The sequence below is a fragment of the Mastigoproctus giganteus genome, chromosome 8, assembly GCF_048544385.1.
Source record: "Mastigoproctus giganteus isolate SK-2022 chromosome 8, ASM4854438v1, whole genome shotgun sequence".
In the NCBI taxonomy this organism is placed as follows: Eukaryota; Metazoa; Arthropoda; class Arachnida; order Uropygi; family Thelyphonidae; genus Mastigoproctus; species Mastigoproctus giganteus.
This window is the reverse complement of record NC_143582.1, coordinates 153,788,013-153,809,682: the sequence shown is the minus strand read 5'-3', so window position 1 is coordinate 153,809,682 and position 21,670 is coordinate 153,788,013. Positions and strand designations below refer to the sequence as shown.

At 37.5% G+C, this 21,670-nt stretch overlaps 1 protein-coding gene across 1 annotated transcript in view; it reads left to right on the top strand.

Annotated features, from left to right (window-relative positions):
• Positions 1-1,944: 1,944 nt before the first annotated feature.
• Positions 1,945-21,670, top strand: part of LOC150081931 (acyl-CoA-binding domain-containing protein 5-like) — a 126,501-nt gene continuing 106,775 nt past the window's right edge. Inside the window, exons 1-2 of the mRNA XM_090380369.1 lie at positions 1,945-2,042; positions 20,976-21,096. Coding sequence (XP_090236495.1) covers positions 1,973-2,042; positions 20,976-21,096 — 191 coding nt within the window. The 5' untranslated portion in view covers positions 1,945-1,972. The remainder of the gene's footprint in view (positions 2,043-20,975; positions 21,097-21,670) is intronic.

Genomic DNA, 21,670 nt, shown 5'->3' with positions numbered 1-21,670 from the left:
AGACCTCTCGTTCAATTTGTGACACGTGGATTTGATACCGTTACCGATACTAAGTAATATCTACGAAATCTCTGTCTAAGTTAAACTTTAAACTAAGTATCGTAACTAGGAATATAAAGCTACTCTAGAAAATAAGTTAATATGACAATTTAAACTAATAAAGCAGAAAATAAATCAGGAAAAACTTCTCTGTTTGAAGAGCTTTAAGGAGCAATGTCTGCACAGGCTAACCTCGCAACAACCCTAAGAAACGGTAAATAAATCTCACATATTGTAGAAAAATATCCTGATGTTGTGGATTTTCAATAAAAGGGGTGGAGATGATTATTAATACAGTTAACGTAGAACCGAAGCGCCAGCTGTCTGGACCTGCGTTTTAAAATAGGGGAAACCCAAACACTAAGAAACGGTAAATAAATCTCACATATTGTAGAAAAATACCCTAATGTTGTGGATTTTCAATAAAAGGGGTGGGGATCGGGGGAAAATGAGAGAACCTATGTTTTGATTTCTTGTTTCCGGAGCTTTATATTAAGATTTAGTTAACACCTTGGATAGATATCTTTGGGGAATTATTACTTTTTTATTTGCACGGTGTTGGGTATAGCTTATGTTTGTGAGCAGATGTTATTTAGTTTTTCAGGAGCATTAGCAACTAAGGCCATATTGCTCCAGGATATGCGGTGGTAATTCCCTGACCTTTCCGCATCGTCCGTATTTTGTGGTGACGGGCTCGAGCCCCGGTCTAATCAAGAAGCGTGTGCTACGCACTGCTGCTCCTTCCCACCTGGCTACGGAGGCGCCTTGTTTTTTTCTGTGAGCAGAATAAAGTACTGTATACAAACACTTACAACAGGAATTTTCTCCGAGTCATAAGAGCATTGCAATAATTATTGCAGTTCAAAACGTGCCACTCGCAGTAGTGTAGTGATTATAATCATTGTTCTTCCGTATTGAGTGCAAAAGTCGTGTATTCGAATCCTATCAGTGATGTAAGAGATTTTTGTGACTTTTTGTTTACAAGGTGGATTGGTTATTCGACGTTGATTAATAAAATGTTTTGCTTATCGCTTATCTTTGTATTTTGCTTATCGTTTTTGGAGGATAAGCAAAAATGGTAACAGTGGCGGCAGCTGGGGAGATGATGTTGAAACAATTGGGGCAGCTAAATGACTAATGTCATAACTTAGTTTTCTGCTTTTGATTTCCTCTTGGTAATAACATCATTCATTTTTAAAAATATGTTAATCTCCCTTTGACAATAAATCTTCCCTGTAAGGGAAACAAAAATACTTCATTTAGCGTGTTTCCAGCAATGCGTAAAAAATTAAGCATGGGAAGGACGAGAATTCGTTAAAAAGGAATATTGCATACGTATATTATATTATTTAACATTTTTGTGAAAAAGCAGGAAATAGTTATACGTTTGATTTCTCCGATGTAGATTATTAATTAAGACTGAATAAGTACAAAAATCAGTTATATTAAATCATCGGTTGAGCTAAATGAATTCCAGTATTTGCTTGCTTATAAAAGAATGATATTTGATGGGGGGGGGTAATCCATAATTTTTAAAATTGTACCAAAGTAACACTATAACAGCAAACCTACGTGGGAAGAAAATTGAGTACAACAAAACAATCGATTCCTTTGTATAATTGTGATATACCGCAAGTGTACAACAGTCAAAAGAAGGGAGGTCATGATGTTGATGATGATAAGATATGTAGTGGGAAATTCGTTCTGGTACTATAGTTCAACCGGTTTTTTGATTAGTTGTTTACGTGTACTTAATTTGCTTTTCCGCATTTCCCCCTAAGAATTTAACCACGTTAGAGATAATGCTGTTAGGTGTTTTTAAATTTATAACGGTATTTAAAGGTAGGTAAATGCTTATCATGAAGTCAAAATAAAGTTTGAAAAGCTTTGGCTATGATATGGTATTAGTCTTTATTAATTTTCTGCAAGTGCGATGGATGCGCTAACTATTGAAGAGAAGTTTGAAGCTGCTTTGCACCTTATACAAAGTTTACCAAAGAAAGGTAAGTTTAAGATATTGTTTGTTGACATTTTTTCCATGCATCATTCTTTGGACGCGAGTCCAAAGAATGAATGTCATCATCGCATCACTTTCTGAAAGCGCTATTTAGAAGCAAGTTCCTGAACATGAAATTAATATTTACTGCTGTTCGTCATTTTCATTTCTAATTTGTATAACTTATTTATTATAAATCCGACTGTAAGCATGAACGTAACCAGGAGGCATAACAGGAAAGAAAGCTTGTGCTCTGATTTTGATAAAATCACAGCACAAGACATGTAGGCATACTTGGCTGAATGGTTGAACATCCTATCTTCCACATTACTATTAGTAGATCAACATAACGTATTTCTGAAAATTTTATTTATTTATTATTGATTTTCCTACAAGGACAGGTGTAAGCATACACTCAGCTAATTCTCCATAACCCCAGGGGGCTCACATTTGTTGAGTATTCTGATTCTTGTTCTCTCTCTTTCTCTTTAAAAGCAACTCAGAAATTTTTTTTAGTTGGTGCAGCAAAGGCTTCCTTGCACCATATGACTAATAATAATAATATCTCCCTGTATCCACCAAACCTTCTTAATTCACCCTTCTCAAAACCTCTGAACTTCCCCCTTTATTAACCATAATTTTTTTTCGCTCTCCTCCGTACCCACATCTCAAAACTTTACAACCTTCTAATATCTTCTATTATCAATGTCTGTATTCCTGCTATATAAAATACCACACTCCATACCAATTATTTACCTAAACCAATTTCTAATCTTTCATATAATATTCTTTGCTACTTAAAAGTTTTTTTTTTTATCCATTGCTGTTCTTATTTCTCCCCTGCTGTGCTTCATTCACCACAATACTTCCCAACTACCTGTACTTGCTAACCTCCTATTCTCTTCTCTTATTTATTGTTATGACAAACCCATTGCAACTTACTTTTAGCCAATTTCTCAGAATCTGCCACTAGTGCCATATTATATACAAATCTAATACCCTTAAACAAGCTTTAGTGTTCAGTCAGGTTGGTCCGACAAGATCACCCCTTAACAGATCCATTCGGTGACTGCAATATAACTGTGCTCCTCTCTAAGTGTTCCTGAATTATTTTTTTTACCCAATGACCTCATTATTTTCCCCAGAGGAGAAGTTAAGCTAACAGGTTTGTAATTACTCATGTCATCCTTTTATCCCCTTTGTGAATTGGAGATATATTCACACATCTCCAGTCCATAGGAACTTCCCCTAAATCCAGGGATACTCTCATAATTATGGCCATTGGTTTGCTTCCCCCCCCCCCCCCCCTTTGCTGCTTTTCTTAATATAATTGGATAGATCCTGTCCACCCCAGGTTCATTTTTTATGTTTAGTTTCAACAATTTATCTTTCACTTTCTCTGAGTTATCACAAAATCATTTGGCTCCCTGTTAGAGTTTGATAAACTTCTAGCATTTCCATCCCTAAAAAATTGTGTGAATGAATATTCAAAATACATGTTCAGTTTGTGAGCAACCTGAGCAGGATCATCAGCAGTTAAACCATTGATGCTAAGCGAACCATATGATTCATCCCCATCCTTACAGTACTTATATAATTAAAGAAGTTTTAGCTGTTTATCTTTGCATTCTTTGCCAAAGTCTTCTCATAATCTGCCTTAGCTTACCTAAAATCCTTTGTGACTTGATTGCAGACTAGAGTATATCGACCATAGGCTTCTGTATCATCCGGTAATTTATATGCAACCCATGCACCTTTTTCTTTCTACCATGAGTTTTATTAGTTCATCTGACATCCATTTAGGTCTAAGGCCTTGAGCATTATTTCATATTTGGTGTGAAAAGCTTAGTAGCCCCTATGATTACTCCTCTAATTACCTCCCATTTAGAATTTGCTGTTGATAGCATCATCAGTTAATCCCACTGAATAGAATTTAAAATATGTCTAGGGTCACTGTAATCACCCTTAAGAAAGCAAAAGCCTTTCCATTTACTGTTTACAGTACTTATGTCTTTAAGTAATCCCACATCAGTACACTGTGATCACTGCCACCCAGTGGATCTTTTATCTGCAGATTCTTAACGAAGGAAAAATTACTGCTGATAATGTATTGCTTTCTCTTGTTGCCTCTGTAATATATTGCTGTAGAAAACAGTCATCCAATAAATCCCCGAAAAAGTTTTGCCACTTTTTTTTGTGCGAGTGACCAATCCACAAGTTAGTATTAGTTGAGGCATATGATGCAAGAAAGCAAGCTTATAAAGCATCAGTCAAAAAAAAAAAAAAAAAAACTTCACCCATCCAAGTCACTCCAAATGGTGGTCTAGTTCAGAGTTAAATTTATTTAAGCTATCAACTTCCACAACAAGAGATGGAAGTCTGTTTCAGCAATCAACTACCTGTTGGCTAAAGGCAAAGTTCCACACATCTATTCTACAACTGTCATTCCTGAATTTGAATCTATACCACCCTCAGGTTCTTAATCTCAGCAAGTGGAAGTATTCCATCAGCATTGAGCCTGCTCAATCACAGATTGAGCAGGCTCAATGCTGCTCAGTCTCCAGATGCTGCAACTGACAGAATTTAAGCTTTTCCTGGTAAGAGAACCCCTTTGTTCCTCTCACCAATCATTGCCCCTTCTCTGTACTCATTCTAGCAACTCTGCATCCTTCCTAAAATGAGGCCTCCAGATCTGTATGAAGTTCAGTCAGTATCTGGAAAAATTAATTTTCCAATATAAGACATTCTGATTTACTGGTGGACTCTTTCTCTGTATAGTTGTTTGTTAACTTCACAGTTATTAGGCCTATAACACACTCTTACTGTCATTTTTGTTTTCCCTGTGCTTATGTCACACTAGACTGACTCAACATTGCACTGGCCACCCATACTGACTGGATGCTCTCACTTATATTTCATATGCATCTTAACAAATGCATAACTCCCTTCCTCCTGTCCTGTTTGTTCTTTCTGTACACATTGTACTTCCCATATTCAAATTCTGCATAGAATTTGAATATGAATATTGCCCTATTGTGTGACACCATGTCTCCAATATCTCTACTGAGTCATCAAATGCAAACATTTGATGACTCAGTAAGGATATCGGGTATCTTAGTACAAATTTAAAGTACTAACTCGGCCATCAAATGCAAATGTTTGCATTTGATGGCTCAGTTAGTACTTTAAATTTATTTTCTATGCTCCTGGCATTAGTATATATACACACCTGTTCTTACCCTTAGTTGTTTTAACACAGCCTGTGTATTTCCTTGTTCCAGTAGGCCCCCCTTGAAGGCCTTGATATCCTTAACATCTTGCTTTTAGGGTGGTTGCATGTTCCAGTAGAAACAGTGTAAGAATCACTTTTACCTCTGCCTGTGTATGTAGTTAATCTATTATTATGTGTATCCCCTTGATAACACCAGTAAATATTGTTGCACCCTTTATATTTAATTCTATCCTTGTAAAAACATTCTCTCCTGTTTAATAAGAACAGACCACATTGAAAAAAATTCTACCCCATGAGCCTTGCACAGTCACTGCAGGGTTGAATTGTTTGACAAGTCTCTCAATATGTTCTCCCTCATATTGTGTCTTGACAGAATTGCAGACACTTTCAAATTTAATCCTAACTTGTGACTTTTTCGCTTGTTGCCTCTGTAATATTTTGCTGTAGAAAACAGTCATCCAATAAATCCCCAAAAACGTTTTGCCACTTTTTTTTTGTGCGAGTGACCAAACCCTACTTGTTAAGTAAGGATATCTCAGTATAGAGATATCCTTACTTAACATTAGGGCCCCGGGTGCCAAGCGTTTCGTGACCAATCGATTTCTTTGTGTATCTCAAAGCGTTATCTCTAAAGAGCCTTCAAGTGATAGATTATATTTTGTTTCAACAACCGTTTTCTTTATTTATTAATTAGTGTAGCTCTTTTGCACTAGAAGAAGTAGGCAGAGGCCCAGAAAGGAAAGTTACCTTTCTGTTTTTTATTTCTAATAGTACTAACTAACTAACTTAGCCACTTGGTCACCTTGTGGCACTGCTCCTGCCTCCCTGTGGCGGGGCCGGAAATCTGGGTGGTAAAACCAACCCCCAGGGCAAAAGGAGCAAAACATGGACTGTGACAATTTTCCACCGATTAGGACTGCAAATCCAAATTCATTGGATTTGCACATACCCGATAATGACTCATCCAATCCAAAGAGACTGAGGACGGATGCTCCCCGAATGGAAAACCCAAGTTTTCTGATTCTGCATTAGCTAACTAACCAATCCTTGGGTAGTTTATCACTATTCCTCATTCAAAAATGTCTTGAGAGCGTAGCTGGCTCCCCTAAAATGGTACGATGACTGAAATCCGGCGACCTGCTTGTTGAGACTACCAACCCCAAACACTCAGAGTCTCTACTCAGACTCACCTCATTTGGTGGAGTTCCAGTTAAGGTGTCCCCACATGCCACACTTAATTCATCCAAAGGTGTTATTTCTGAATGGGACCTAATGAATGTATCAGAAGAAGAAATTGTTCAGGAACTGCAGGATCAGAAAGTCACACAGGCAAAACGAATTATGATGAAAAAAGATGGCGAACTCCTTCCAACTCGCAGCATAATTTTGACATTCAGCTCACCTAATTTACCTTCATCAGTAAAAGCAGGGTATTTGCATTGTCGCATTCGCCCATATATTCCGAACCCAATAAGATGTTACAAGTGTCAGAAATTCGGATACTCACAAACAGTCTGTCGAGGAGACCCCGTATGTCCTAACCGTGGTTCAAAAGATCATTCCCAGGCTGACTGTAAAGCCCAGGCTCCGCTCTGCCCCAATTGTAAAGGTAACCATCCAGCCTTTTCTAAAAATTGTGAACAATGGAAATATGAGAAAAAATCCAGAAATATAAAATAGAAAAGAAAGTTTCATTCCCAGAAGCAAGAAAGCAAATACAACTAATGACACCTAGACGCACGTATGCTGAAGCCTCTAAAAAGTTTCATTCAGTATCAGTGCAGACTGATACATCAATACCTCCAAATATCTCTATTTCGGAATGGGCTCGTTCCCTGCTCAGTTCTGTACCTCAACCTTCAGAGCAACAGATTTCTACTAGAGCTAACAATACACCAGTCATGATACCACCTTCTGCCGATGCAGATCCCATAAGATCCGTCCAAGCAGATAACGCAGATTCTAATCGAAAACAGACATTTGACTTCTCCCTTATGGATACTAATGAAATTTCCAATCAAGATGATACCGAAACCATTCTGGAGATCCATCCAGAGGATGAAATAGACAAAAGACCTGTTTTCTCAAAAAGAGATAGGATTTAAATTGACCGTGCCAAACAGACTTCCAAAAAGCAGTCAGATTCAGTTCCTTCATCTAAATTGAAACAATGAAGAACGTTGTCCAATGGAATTGTAGAGGCTTTAGGAGCAACATTGATGACATATACCACATAATTAAGCAGCATAAACCAGTGGGCATCTGCTTACAGGAGACATATCTGACTTCTCAGGTATCCCCCTTGATAAAATACTATACTCTTTTCAGACAAGTTTCAAATAATGCTCGTGGTGGAGTAGCCATACTCATAGATTCGCGAGTCCCATGCAGACGCATTTCTTTACAAACCTCTATAGAAGCCGTTGCTACCCGAATAGCAATTGGCATCACTCTGACTCTTGTTTCGATCTATCTACCACCCAATCATCCGTGTACTATTCACGAACTTGAAAATCTTATAATGCAGTTGCCAACCCCTTTCTGTTTATTGGGCGACTTCAATGGACACCATCCATTGTGGGTTTCTCCCAATGCAGATGGACGAGGGCAACTCATTGAAATGCTCATTGACAGACAAAACTTAACCATCCTAAATACTGGTTCACCTACTTACATCCATCTCCCAACAGGAACAGTGTCTGCAATAGATCTATCTATATGCTCTCCGATCCTCTTTCCTAATATTGAGTGGACAGCTCTAGATGATCCACTAAACAGTGACCACTACCCATTAATCTGTAAGATCCAAACATCACACTCTTCAACTGCAAAAAACCAAATAAAATGGAAATTTTCCAAGGCAGATTGGGCCAAGTATACCTCTCATGTTTCATTTGATAAACATATCGTTGAATCTTTCCCAATTGACACAGCCACTTATCATATCACCAAAGAAATTCTAGCAGCTGCATCTATTGCCATCCCACAATCACAATCAGACACCTACAGACCCATAAACTATTGGTGGAACGATGAATGTAAGAATGCCAAAAAAGAAAAAAACCGAGCATGGAATATATTTCGCAAATACCCTACTACCAACAATCTTATAAATTATAAGAAACTAAGAGCCAAAGCCCGACACATCAGAAAGAAAGCTAAAAAAAAACTCTTGGATCTGATTTGCAACTTCAGTAAATAAAAATACTGATGTAAGAATAATATGAAAAAAAATAAGACAGCTAAATGGCAAATTTCCTCCATTATCTTCGCCAATATTCAACTGGAATGGACAGGAGCTCTCTACTCCTGTAAAAATTGCGAATACTCTAGGGACAGTATTCTCCCAGTTGTCTGCCTCGACCTCGTATGATCCGTCATTTCAGAAGATCAAAGCTTCAGCCGAAAAATCAAAACTTAACTTCAAAACCGCTGCTTCTCTACCATACAATCAGACACTTACTATGATCGAACTTCAAAAAGCTATATATTCCTCAAAGAACAGTGCTGCTGGTCCCGATGGAGTATATTACATAATGCTTCAACACTTAGACAATAAATCATTATCCTTGCTGCTGACCTTTTACAACCGTATATTCATTGAACATTCATACCCCACTCGCTGGCATCACTCCTATGTACTGGCAATTCCCAAACCAGGGAAAGATCATTCTATCTCTCACAATTATAGACCCATCTCTCTTACCAGTTGCTTGAGTAAAACATTAGAAAAAATTATACACCGCCGATTAACATGGTATCTGGATTCAAAACATCTAATCTTGATAACCAGTTTGGTTTCAGAAAAAATCGCTCATCCCTAGATCTTATGGTTAAAGCTGAAACAAATATCAGGAATGCATTTATTCGAAATGAACATCTTATCATGGTCTGCCTTGACATAGAGAAGGCCTTTGACACCACCTGGCGTTTTGGTATCTTAAAAGATCTTCATTCCCTTGACCTGAGAGGTCACTTACCATGCTACATACAAAACTTCCTTCAGTATAGATCTTTTCAAGTTCACTATAGACAAGTCTTCTCCAAATCTATATACAAGAGGAAGGAGTCCCACAGGGTTCAGTTCTCGGTGCTACATTATTTGCATTGAGAATAAATCATATTACCAAGTGTATTCCCAACACTGTGAACTCATATCTCTATGCCGATGATCTCACTGTTTCCTGCATTTTGCTGAATATGAAATTCATTGAAAGGCAACTACAAATCTCACTAAACAATATTGAACTATGGATGACACAGAATGGTTACAGACTATCTCATCAAAAATCTAGTGCCATTCACTTTTGTAACAAACGAGGGATGCATCCTGACCCAGAGCTACACTGACAAATCATCCTATCTCAGTTATGAGTAGCATTCGCCTCCTCGGTCTAATTTTTGATAGGAAACTTAATTTTTTAGAACATATCAAATATCTCCAGACAACCTGCCAGAAAAAAATGAACATTCTCAGAGTTCTTTCTTCTACAACATGGGGTGCAGACCGTTACACCTTACTTCACCTGTATAGAACTCTAATTAGATCTCGTCTTGATTATGGAGCCTCGGTGTATGACTCTGCTAGGGAGAGTGTGCTAGTACATCTTGCTCCTGTTCAACATTCTGCCCTCAGGATTGCTACAGGTGCTTATAGAACATCGCCAATACAAAGTCTCTACGTGAAGCCCATGAAGTTCCACTCTGCCTCAGAAGAAAGGTGTTACTTCTGAATTATGCCACTAAAATTCAAAGCAGGCCTACCCATCCAGTTTGGCCTATACTTAGTGATCCACAGTTTAAAATGTTCTACAGAAACAAACCCAGAGCAGTCCAACCTACTGGCATCAGATTGCAGGCTCTATCTGAAAGCTGGAATGTACACCTTGAAAAAGTCCTCCAAGATCCAAACACTTCAGTTCCCCCATGGTCCTGTATTAATCCATCCTGTGACAATTACTTCCTGAACTGGGGAAAAGATTTCCTTTCAAATATTAACGTGCGACAACTTCATACTGCTCACACACAAAATTATCCGCAATTCATGAAAATATAAACAGATGGATCAAAGTCTGATAGTGGAGTAGGTGCTGCAGCAGTTTTCCCTTCTAACACCATCTCTGTGTCTCTGCCTACTGAATGCAGCAGTTATACAGCTGAGTTATTCGCCATTAAACTTGCCCTAGAAAATATTGTCCATCGCTCCATTAAAAAAAGTATAATATATACTGACTCGCAGAGTACACTAGTAGCACTACAAAACACCTCTTCACCAACCAATCCTTTAATAAAAACCATAAGAAGTAAGATGATTCTTTTTCAGCAACGCCAGCAAGTAGTCATCTTCTGCTGGATCTCAGGTCACACTGGGATCCCAGGAAACGAATGCGCAGACTATGCCGCAAAACATCCATCTAACCCATCATTGGAAATAAAACCAGAACCACAGTTATGGACCTCTAGTTTTCGTACTAACAGAAAGGAAGAAGTAATCTTAACCAGAGCACGAATCGGCCACAGCCAGTTTACTCACCTATTTCTCCTCACAGGAAATGATTCTCCACAGTGTTTTCAATGCAACTGTCAGCTAACAATGAAGCACATTCTTGTTGAATGCACTCTGTACAAACATGCTTGGCAATGTTCATTCAGCTTCCTTCCAAATCTAAAAGAACCTCTAAAACTCTCTCATATCATAGGCAACGATGCTAATCCCTTGGAATTATTCTGCTTTCTTAAACGAATAAAATTATATGATCGTCTCTGACTGTTTCCATAACAGTCACCATTGATAACTTTCATATCACTGATAGGCGCAATATGGTCTAAGCAGCCCTTGCGCCAAAAATAACAACAACAACAACTTAACATTAGTGCCAATGTGTACAACAATATCACTTTTTGAGCCTTAATAGGTGATATCTGCAATACAATCATCAACTTTTACCCCTGAGACATACCCTGGTCTTGTTCCAGCTGTCCTTTTTGCACAATATATTTCTTGTTTCCCCTGACACTAGAGTCATCGACAATAACTACCTCCTGTGGCACCAGTGCATTCTGCCTTGGAGATTGCTGCTGCCGTGTTGCTTGATGCACGAGTGTAAGTTCTGGCTTTGAGTTGGGCAGCTGAGAGCTTGATAGGCCTCAACTTAATTCCTCCAAGGGCTTCTTCCTTTTTTTCCAAGCATCAAATGCACATCAAAATGCTGTATTTGCATCTAATTTCCTCACACTGTTTGTACTGAACTTGAACAGAGACATCCTTCCCCTCCCATTCCAGGTAGTCTGCAAACATCAACATAATACATTTTGTAAGGTCATGATTCATAGAACTCTTCCTTCAGTTTCCCCTGAGCCAGCACTCTTGCTACTTGCTTTGTCCCTCAAGTCTGAGGCATAATTTCTATTTAAATTAAATTTAGTTTGAGAATTCTACACAAAACTAATAGATACTTAAGTGCAGTAATATCACTGCTCTATTCACAAGTTATGGAACAAGTTTTATGTATTATCAAGTTTGCATATGTATTACACTGTACTGTTACATTTGTAAAGTAATAAATTACTTAGACTAAATAATAAAATTTCTTAGCTAAAAACAAAAGAAAAGAACATATATACCAACCAATGGGAGTAGAACCTTTGAGCTACTTATTTATAACAATTAAAACACTAGTTCCACTACCATGTACTACACTACTAGTTATGATATCTTACCTTTTTCCAAGAGTTCAGAATTCTTCAACTATATAAGACAAGGCAGCAAAGGAAGTAAGCAGGCCCTTAGCCATGATTATGAGGGCATCCCCTCATAATCTCCAGTTTGAGGAGTTCCCCTCAGACTGGAGATGGGCAAATGTATCCCCGATTCACAAAGGATCGAAAGGTGACACGAGTAATTACAGACTTGTTAGTTAACTTCTGTTTCAGGGAAAATAATGGAGTCACTGGTTAAAGAAGCATTGCAGGATCATCTAGACAAGGCCGCAATTAGGCCTGATGTAGCCGAGTGGTCAGGAGCGAGAGTACAAAGCACGCATTCCTTGAGTGGACCAGAGTTCAAACCCGTGACTTCTAAATATGATAACTATTTGTATTGACGATTGATTGTAAACTCTACTGACTTGGTTGTCGTGCCGGAGTGTAAACAGAAATTATAATTCAGACACAGCATAGGTTTGTTAAGGGAAAGTCTTGTCTGATAAATTCGATTGGATACTACAATGTGGTTACAAAGGAACTGGATGCAAAAAATAATTTTGATATCATATACAGCCACTCCCCAGCTAATGTAATACTCGACGTATGGAAATTCAACTTTACGTAAGTTTTTGCCAGTTGGTGCCAACTTAAAAAAATCATGGAAACGTATTTTGCATCCCATAGGAATAAATGGAGGTATCGTAATGTGAACACAATAACAGATTGTTTTTTTGGTAATTCGTTCCAAGACCTCGGAAGTTGAAATTTTCGCTACATAATTAAGCTATTTATCTCTATAAAAGGTCATTTTTATAATGGGAATTGCACTACACTTTCATCGTTATTATATGTTCGGTTATAAGAATCAATTTTGAACGTCTGTGATATTTTTCTAAACCACATTTCTGAAGGTCACTACCATAAAACAATAAAAACAATTTGCACTTTTTGGTTTATTGGGCTTTTCTGTTAGTGCAATCAATTTTAAATGGTTAGTAAACTCGATCATATTGCATTTGCGATAATACTGATAACTGGCATTCTGTGGGTTTTTATGTTACGGTATAATGGTGAAATGAGTTCCCCTTCATTGAAATCTTCAATCATATAAAAAACATAAATAAATTTTCAGAATCTTCTCTTCATTCTTATTTACTTATTACAATGGTGAAGGGAAAGGGACCAACGGAAAGTGCAAGTGCTGGCAGTGCTAGGAAACAAAACAAAATTGATTTAGAAATGAAGATGATTAATTAAGAAGTACGAAGCAGGACAAAGTTTGTCGTCACTGGTTAAAGAATAATTGCAGGATCATTTAGACAAGCCTGCAGCAATAATTCAGACGCAGCATGGGTTTGTCAAGGGGAAGTCTTGTCTCACCAATTTGATTGGATACTATGATGTGGTCACAAAGGAACTGGATGCAAAAAATAATTTTGATATCATATACTTGAATTTCACGAAATCTTTTGATACTCTTGCACATGGAAGACTACTGTACAGATTGCAGCAGTATGGCATTTAGGGTAAGTTGCTACAGTGGATAAAGGGATGGTTCAGTGGGAGAAGACAGAGAGTGGTGGTCAATGGGTACTGCTCTATGTGGAATAATGCTATTAGTGGTTCATTTGTTGTTGGGCCCATTGTTGTTTTGTATATTTATCAATGATATTGATGAAAGTATATCAAGCTTAATGTCAAAGTTTGCAGATGATACAAGGTTTGGCAGGGTTGTTAATAATAGTAATAAGAGTATGCTGCTGCAACAGGGATTGGGAAAGTTGGGTAGGTGGGCTGAGAAGTGGCAATTGAGTTTAACATCGACAAATGCAAAGTACTGCATATTGGGTATTTGTAACACCAGAGAAAGATACCAACTATGTGATGTTACACTCAGGGTAGTGGAGAATGAAAGAGAACTTGGGGTAATTGTGCAATCAGATATGAATTTTTCTGAGTAGTGCAGACAGGCTGCTAGAGTAGGTCTTGTCAGTGATATACGGGAATTTTGCAAGCAGGGATAAGGAGGTGATTTCTCCTTGTATAAGGCAGTGGTCAGGCCACATCTTGAGTACTGCATACAGGTCTGGAAGCCTCATTTTAGGAAGGATGTAGAGTTGCTAGAATGAGTACAGAGAAGGCAACAAGACTGGTGAAGAAAACAAAGGGATGCTCTTATCAAGAAAGGCTTAAGTTCTGCAAATTACAGCTTCTGGAGACTAGGCACCTGTGAGACGATCTGATTGAGGCGTATAAGGCCTTGAATGGATTGAGCAAGCTTAATGCTGATGAGATACTTCCTCTTAGATTACAAACTTGAGGGGACATAGATTCAAACTAAGGAAAGACAGTTATAGAATAGATGTGCGGAAATTTGCCTTTAGCCAGCAGGTAGTTGATTGCTGGAACATACTTCCATCTGTTCTGGAAGTGATAGTTTAAATAAATTCAAGGGAGAACTAGACAAACATTTGGAATGAATGGATCAGTGAAATGCAAAGGGGTGTTTTTTTTTTTTTTTTTGGCTGATGTTTTATAAGCCTGCTTTCTTGCACATGTGCCTCTACTAATGCTAATCTGTTGCACGGAATTAGGTCTCGCTTCTTCAACAGTGAATACTATTTTAAGGGACAGTGCGCATTTAAAGGATCAACGCATGTTAAAGGATCAACAGTGATCACAAAACAGTGTTCAGGTGCTATATCGAAGCTGGAAAAGCTATTAATAATATGGATGAAAAATCAGATTTAGAAGCAAATGCCAATAGCCATTCAAGCAAAAGCAAGAAGTATTTATGAAGATATTAAGGATAAGTACGGCAAGCCCCAAGCCAAGTTCGTGCCAAGCAATGGGTGGTTTAATAGGTTCAAGAATCGCGCTGGTTTCTAAAATATTAAAGTATGCGGTGAAGTCACCAGTGCTGATTCTGCTGCTGCAGAGATGTGTTGGAAAAAAACCCTTATAAATCTCCACAGCCCTCAACTTCCACAGTGGCGTGCTTATCAGCTGGAGAGTTAATTTTGGCAACGATGCTGAAAACATAAAACTTACTGACGTTATGCCTGTCTCCTCTCCCTTTTTGTAATTTTATAATTTTGAAATTTTTGTAATTTTGTACACTTTTGTAATTTTTCCTGCACATAAGATAAAAAAATTGAATAAATAAATCTATTTACATGTTTGCTGAACATTTCTTTTTTGCTTCAATCAAATTCATGAATGCTACATAAGCATTTAGAGAAATTCCGACTTACATAGAGTTCCACGGAATGCAACCCTTACGTAAGTCAGGGAGTTGCTGTACTTGGATTTCAGGAAACCTTTTGATACTTTTGCACATGGATGACTACTGTACATATCGAAGTAGCATAGTTTAGATAAAGGTTGTGTTTAGATAAACCATGGTTTAGATAAAGGTTGAAAGTTTAGTGTGAATGAAGAAAAAAATTAAAATTATTGTTTTAATGGCACTGGAGCTTGTTGCTTGTATCCATACATCTGTATTTTGTTTGTAGGAGGTGTTTATTAATTTGCGTATAGTGGGCTGAAAAACCTGGAATTATTGATGGGGAAACACCCACTCTCTCTCCACCTGAGAGCAGCTAACTACAGTCTTAATTGAATAGGTCTTTAAAAATTCCTCCAGCCATTGATGGGAGTTGAATCCAGATCTCTAAAAATGAGTCACAGGTGGTGATGGATCATGCTGACTAAGCTTCTATAGAGGACAGGGTGAATAAATATGAGGTCTGTCCGGAAAGTATCCAGCCATGTAATATAAAAAAAAAAAACTAAATGCACAAGGCATAATACGTTAAGAGTAAGAGTTTAATATCTATATAATATTGGTGTAGATACACCATAAATAACTTTTAAGAAACTACGATGTTAGTGTGGGAGGCATCATTTGCTCTGTATTTCATATTGTGCTCCTCCTTCACAATGAGTTGCCATGGTATTGCACTACCTCGAATAAGTAACGCTTAGTGCAATTCGAGGTAGTGCAATACCATGGCAACTCGTTGCGAAGGAAGAGCACAATATGAGATACAGAGCAAATGATGCCTTCCACACTACCATCGTAGTTTCTTAAGAGTTATAATATCTAATATAATATTTTAGTTTAATATCTATGGTGTATCTACACTGATATTATACTTAACGTATTATGCCTTGTGCATTTAGTTATTTTTAAATATTATCATATAAACCTTTTGGCATCTCTCATATTGTGTGATTATCTTCACAACTGGGTTGTCATGTCTGCAATACTAGGATACCTGCCCACCCACTGATGATAGGCCAATAGCTTTGAAATGGTGCCGTCTGTGTGGTGATACTCACTGAGAATTAGTGAGTGAAACTACTTCTCTATTAGTGAAACGCTTCACTAATAGAGAAGTAGTCTTCTCTATTAGTGAAGCGTTACTTATTCGAGGTAGTGCAATACCATGGCAACTCGTGAAGGAAGAGCACAATATGAGATACAGAGCAAATGATGCCTCGCACACTACCATCGTAGTTTCTTAAGAGTTATCTATGGTGTATCTACACCGATATTATATATATATAAAAAAAAGTAACTTACCTACGACAATGTGGCCAATGGAAGCAATGCTGGGATAAGTGTGTGAGGTCCCAAGGGGAGTACTTTGAAGGGGATTCAAAGTACTCCCCTTGGGACCTCACACACTTATCCCAGCATTGCTTCCATTTTTCAGAACAATCTGCAAAGATCTTTTTTGGGATCGCCATCAGCTGCCTCATTGCATTCTCCTTAATCTTGTCCGTGGTCTGAAATCTCCCTTTCAACGGCAATTTTAGCTTTGGGAGAAGCCGGAAGTCACAGGCAGCCAAATCTGGACTGTAGGGGGGGGGCTGACAGACCTGGTTGATGCGATGTTTTGCCAAAAAAGCCTGCATAAGAGCTGAAGAATGGGCTGGTGCATTGTCGTGATGAAGCTACCGGTCACCATTTGTCCACAGCTGTGGCCATTTTCTTCTTATTGCATCTCTCAACCGGTTAAAGACTTGATGTGGTACTCCTTAGTTGTTGTCTGGCCTGGAGGATTGTATTTGTGGTGGACAACACCTTCATGATAAAAAAAAAAACTGTCAACATGGCTTTGACTTTGCCGCACCTTCTTTGGACGTGGAGAACAAGTGACTTCCATTGGGAAGACTTGGTTTTTTTTTTTTTTTCAGGATCATAGCCATAGACCCATGACTTATCTCTGTTTATGACCTTTTTGAGGAAATCTGGGTCATTGTTAGTGGTTTCAAGCAAGTCCTGTGCAACTTCAGCACGAAATTCCTTGTGACAGGAGCCGTGGAACAAATTTTGTGGCCACATGTTTCATGCCAAGATCCTCCATCAAAATCTCTGAAACGATAGTCCGTGGAATCCCCACATCTTCTAATTTTCTCACTGTCAATCGTTGATTTTTGTTGATTGCAGCCCGCACGCATTCAACATTTTTGGGTGTTCTGCTTGTTGGAGGCCTTCCAGAATGTCAATTGCTTTCAACAGATTCCCGCCCATCTTTCAAGTGTCGGTACCACATTTTTTTTCTGGGCTTCACTCATTGAATCATCCCCGAAAGCCTTCTTAATCATTCGAATAGTTTCCGTGGACGAATGTCCAAGTTGAAGCAAAACTTTATGCAAATTTGCTGATCTACTTGTTCGTTCATTGTGAATGTGATGGTCACACAGTACACAAGCTCACTCAACAACATCTCACTGCCGACTGACTAGTCTCACAGGAGAGTGACTGTTCAAGCATGCAAAGTAAGGTCTCCTCTGATGAGCTGCCAAGTTACATTGCGCCAACGCGACCGGTTCTCAAGTTATTCAAAATGGCTGGATACTTTCGGACAGACCTCGTATGTATATATACAATAAAAATATTGATATTAATGGGCCCTAAGCATGGACTTGTAACTATGTGTATTATATTTGTAGAAACATATGTTTGTGGGCTAAAAAAACTCAGAATAACATGGGGGAACTCTACCTTCCACCCTAGATTGGCTAAGTACAGTCTCGATCAAGAGGAATTAGGAAATTCTTTCATCATCAAAGGGAATTGAACCCTGTTTCCAAATGAATGGAAAACAGCAATGTATTGTGCCGACTAAGTTGCCATAGATTGAATGAATGCAGAATAAATGTGGGTGATGAAGAATAAAAGAATTTCATCTCTTCAAGATGAATTTCATTGACATGATCTGAACAAATACTAGAATTTAAAATTTAGAACAGTAGTTCAGTCAAGGAAAAGAGGAATATAAATCACATAGGTCATCCCATTTTGCATTCTTGTTATGTCAAATTATACAAGACGGAGAATGGCCATGGGACAGAGGTTCAGTTAGAGAAAAGACCAGTATAACTCTATACTTTGAAGAACTGTTGGTAAGTTGAAGACCACGAGTGCTAGTTGTGTTAAGATTGTCTGGTATTCAAGTAAGTAATAAACCAGTTGTTGGAGGTAATTAGTAATAACAAAAGTCTCAATCCTTATCAGTTGGATCCATACAACTATAAAATTTAAGGTTAAAATCACCAAGGTACTTCACTCTTATGAAAGTCTAGTTAGAGAAAGTTGAAGTTGTGAGTGATTTCTGAAGTTTCAAGAATGACAGAGGCAGCAAATGAATTTGACAGATTGGGGTAAAGAGGTTTTAAGCCATTGAAGATCAAAAAGTGGAGATTCTCGGTTAGGAAGTATCTGATAATGAATATCAGAGAAACATAAAAGTACAGTACTGCCTTTAAAACAGAAGGAATTTTAGAGTTAATCCATTGTACAAATGAGATGAGGGGTAGTTGAGGGACTGAATAAATATTAAATTACATATTACGTATTATTTTTCCCCCTTGGTCTTACAAAACTTCATGGTAGTGCTGATTTAACACTGATTTAAAAAAAAATTAATTGTACTAATTTTAAGATATAAAACTCAGTACTGTACTGTATTGGGCATCCATATACAGTATAGGTTAAATACATAAAGGTCCAATATATTTCACTCTGATTCATTTTTCTTTTGAAAGATAACATATTATATAGTCACTATAGTTGAGCAAAAGTTTGTGAGATTAAGTTTGATTTACAAACTCAAGCTTTGAATTTGTAAATCAAATATGTGATAACAAAAATTATTGTTCATATTATTGAATACAGTATTCATAAACCAGCAGATTGTGGTTTACTTTTTAGGCACACTAGCATATATGCATAATGTGCCTAATGTCTTTTACCATGTCTGCATATAACAACTCTACTTCCAGTGGACAGATTTTCATAAAATTTTATATTTGGAAATTTTAAAAAGATTTAAACCTTCAAAATTTCATTAAAATTGGACCAATAGAAATCCAGCAATTATTATTTCTGCAGTTTTTTTTTTTTTTTTTTTTTTTTTTTGTATCCTCATATAAGTCTACTTCCAGTGGATGCATTTGCATGAAATTTTGTATTTGGGTCTTATAGAAAGATATGTTGAGCCGTCCCAAATTTTATTAAAATCAAGCAAATAGAAATCTTTTAGTTACTATATACAGGGTGTCTCAAAAATATTGGTATAAACGTTTAGGGTAAGTAGGTAACATCTAAAGGAATGTGAATCGCATAGGAACCCATAACCGGAAACGTCACGGGAAAGCAGTAGCAGAGTCACAAGACAGTAATTAGTGGCAAACATTTATTTGACAATATTAACAATGGAGTACGAGATGAATGCATTTCATGATGTTACAACAGATGCTCGAAGGTTCCACCATGAGACGCGATACATGCGTGACACCGACGCAGCATGGATTGGCAGACACGGTCGAACACACCTGGAGTTTCTTTGACAGTAGCAGCAGTGCAGATGAGTCTCACCACGAGATCCATTTCCGTCTACACAGGCAATTCATACACGATAGATTTGAGGCCTCCCCCACAGAAAGAAATCAAGGATCGATAAATCAGGTGAGCGTGAGGGCCAGGCAACGGGTCCACCCCGGCTAATCCATCGACGCCTAAAACGCCTGTTCAAATGGTCATGAACATGCCTTCCATAATGGGCAGGCCATCGTCATGTTGAAACCAAATGTTGCATCTCACATTTGCTGGAACATCGTCAAGTAACCCTGGTAGAACTTGTTCAAGAAAGATCCGATATTTAGCGATGTTTATGTGGGATGGTAACAGGTATGGGCTGACTAAGCAGTCACCGACCATACCCGCCCACACATCTGTTGCAAAGCGATGTTGTGCCGCATGGGGGCGCACACCATGTGGGCTCTCTGCTAATCCATACACTAGATGCATGTCTGCCAGCTCACAGTTCATATATCGATGCATGCTCTTCATGCGGCGACTACTGCTTGAATGAGTAAACCAGAAATTTTCCCTCTCGCGAACTGATGAACAGCGCCATGTACCGACTTACGGTGACATTTCCAGTTATGGGTTCCTATGCGATTCACATTCCTTTAGATGTTACTTACCTCCCCTAAATGTTTGTACCAATATTTTTGAGACACCCTGTATATGTATTTTTTCTTTTTCATATATATCACATAGGCTATTTATATACTGTATATTGTTGCTGAAGTAGTGAATATTGTTTGTGCTGCCATGCACTGGTTGAAGGAATAAATGGACAAATGTTGGTGGATGTGCAGAAATGAAATTTTCTTGGTTCATCTAGTCGTCTTTTCGCTCCTTTTTTTTTTTATATAAAAATAATGACTTATTACTGTTTGTTAATGTACCTAAATGTAATGCACTGTGTATAGTAACTAATTTGTTTAGACAGTATTAGCACATACTAATCTAAAATTTTTATCAACTAGTTAAGATCAAACCATTTTCATTTTGCTTTTTTCTTTTTATTATTATTATTTTTATTATTATTATATTTTTTACCCCCCCACTAAAGTGATATAAAAATTTGAGATTTGGCAAAACATTAAAACTCAATTTTTTTTATTTTTTTATTTTTTCAGGTTTTTTCCAACCTTCCAATGACTTGTTGCTGACATTTTACTCTTATTTTAAGCAAGCAACTGTGGGACCTTGTAACATACCAAAACCATCTTTCTGGGATGTTGTTAGCAGAGCAAAATGGTTAGTCAGTAATGTTAATCTGTGTTGTCTCCTTGGCAGATACTTTTTTTTTTCTTTTTTTTTTTTTAAATCAAATAAAAAAAAAATTCTGGTTTCCAATTTAGTTATGCTCTGCCACAAATTAAGTTCCATAAGTTGAAATTATTTCATTTGGATAATTAACGTAGATTATTCAGAGATATATAAGACTTTTTTATAGAAATTATTAATGCTCCCACTTTTTCAAATTAGTTTTATGGATTTACCTTTCATTGGAGTCAGTGAAAATTATTTGCTTTGATATTTTCTAGGTAAATTATTTTATTAAGAAATATATGGCTTGTTTTGTCTTAAATCCATATAAAGATTTTGTTGAAGAACATTCTAGGGGCAAACATATTACAATTAACTAGATAGCTGCAAATATTTTCCAGTTAATTCATCTATTTAAACTTTTGGAATGGAAGACAAAATTAGGAACTTTTTGAGATGGTATAGTCAATCTGAAATAGACATTCTCTGTCAGAAACTTTGCAAGAATGTGCCTGAAATAGATACATTCTTGCAAAATTTGTTCAGAGCAGTGAAATTAACA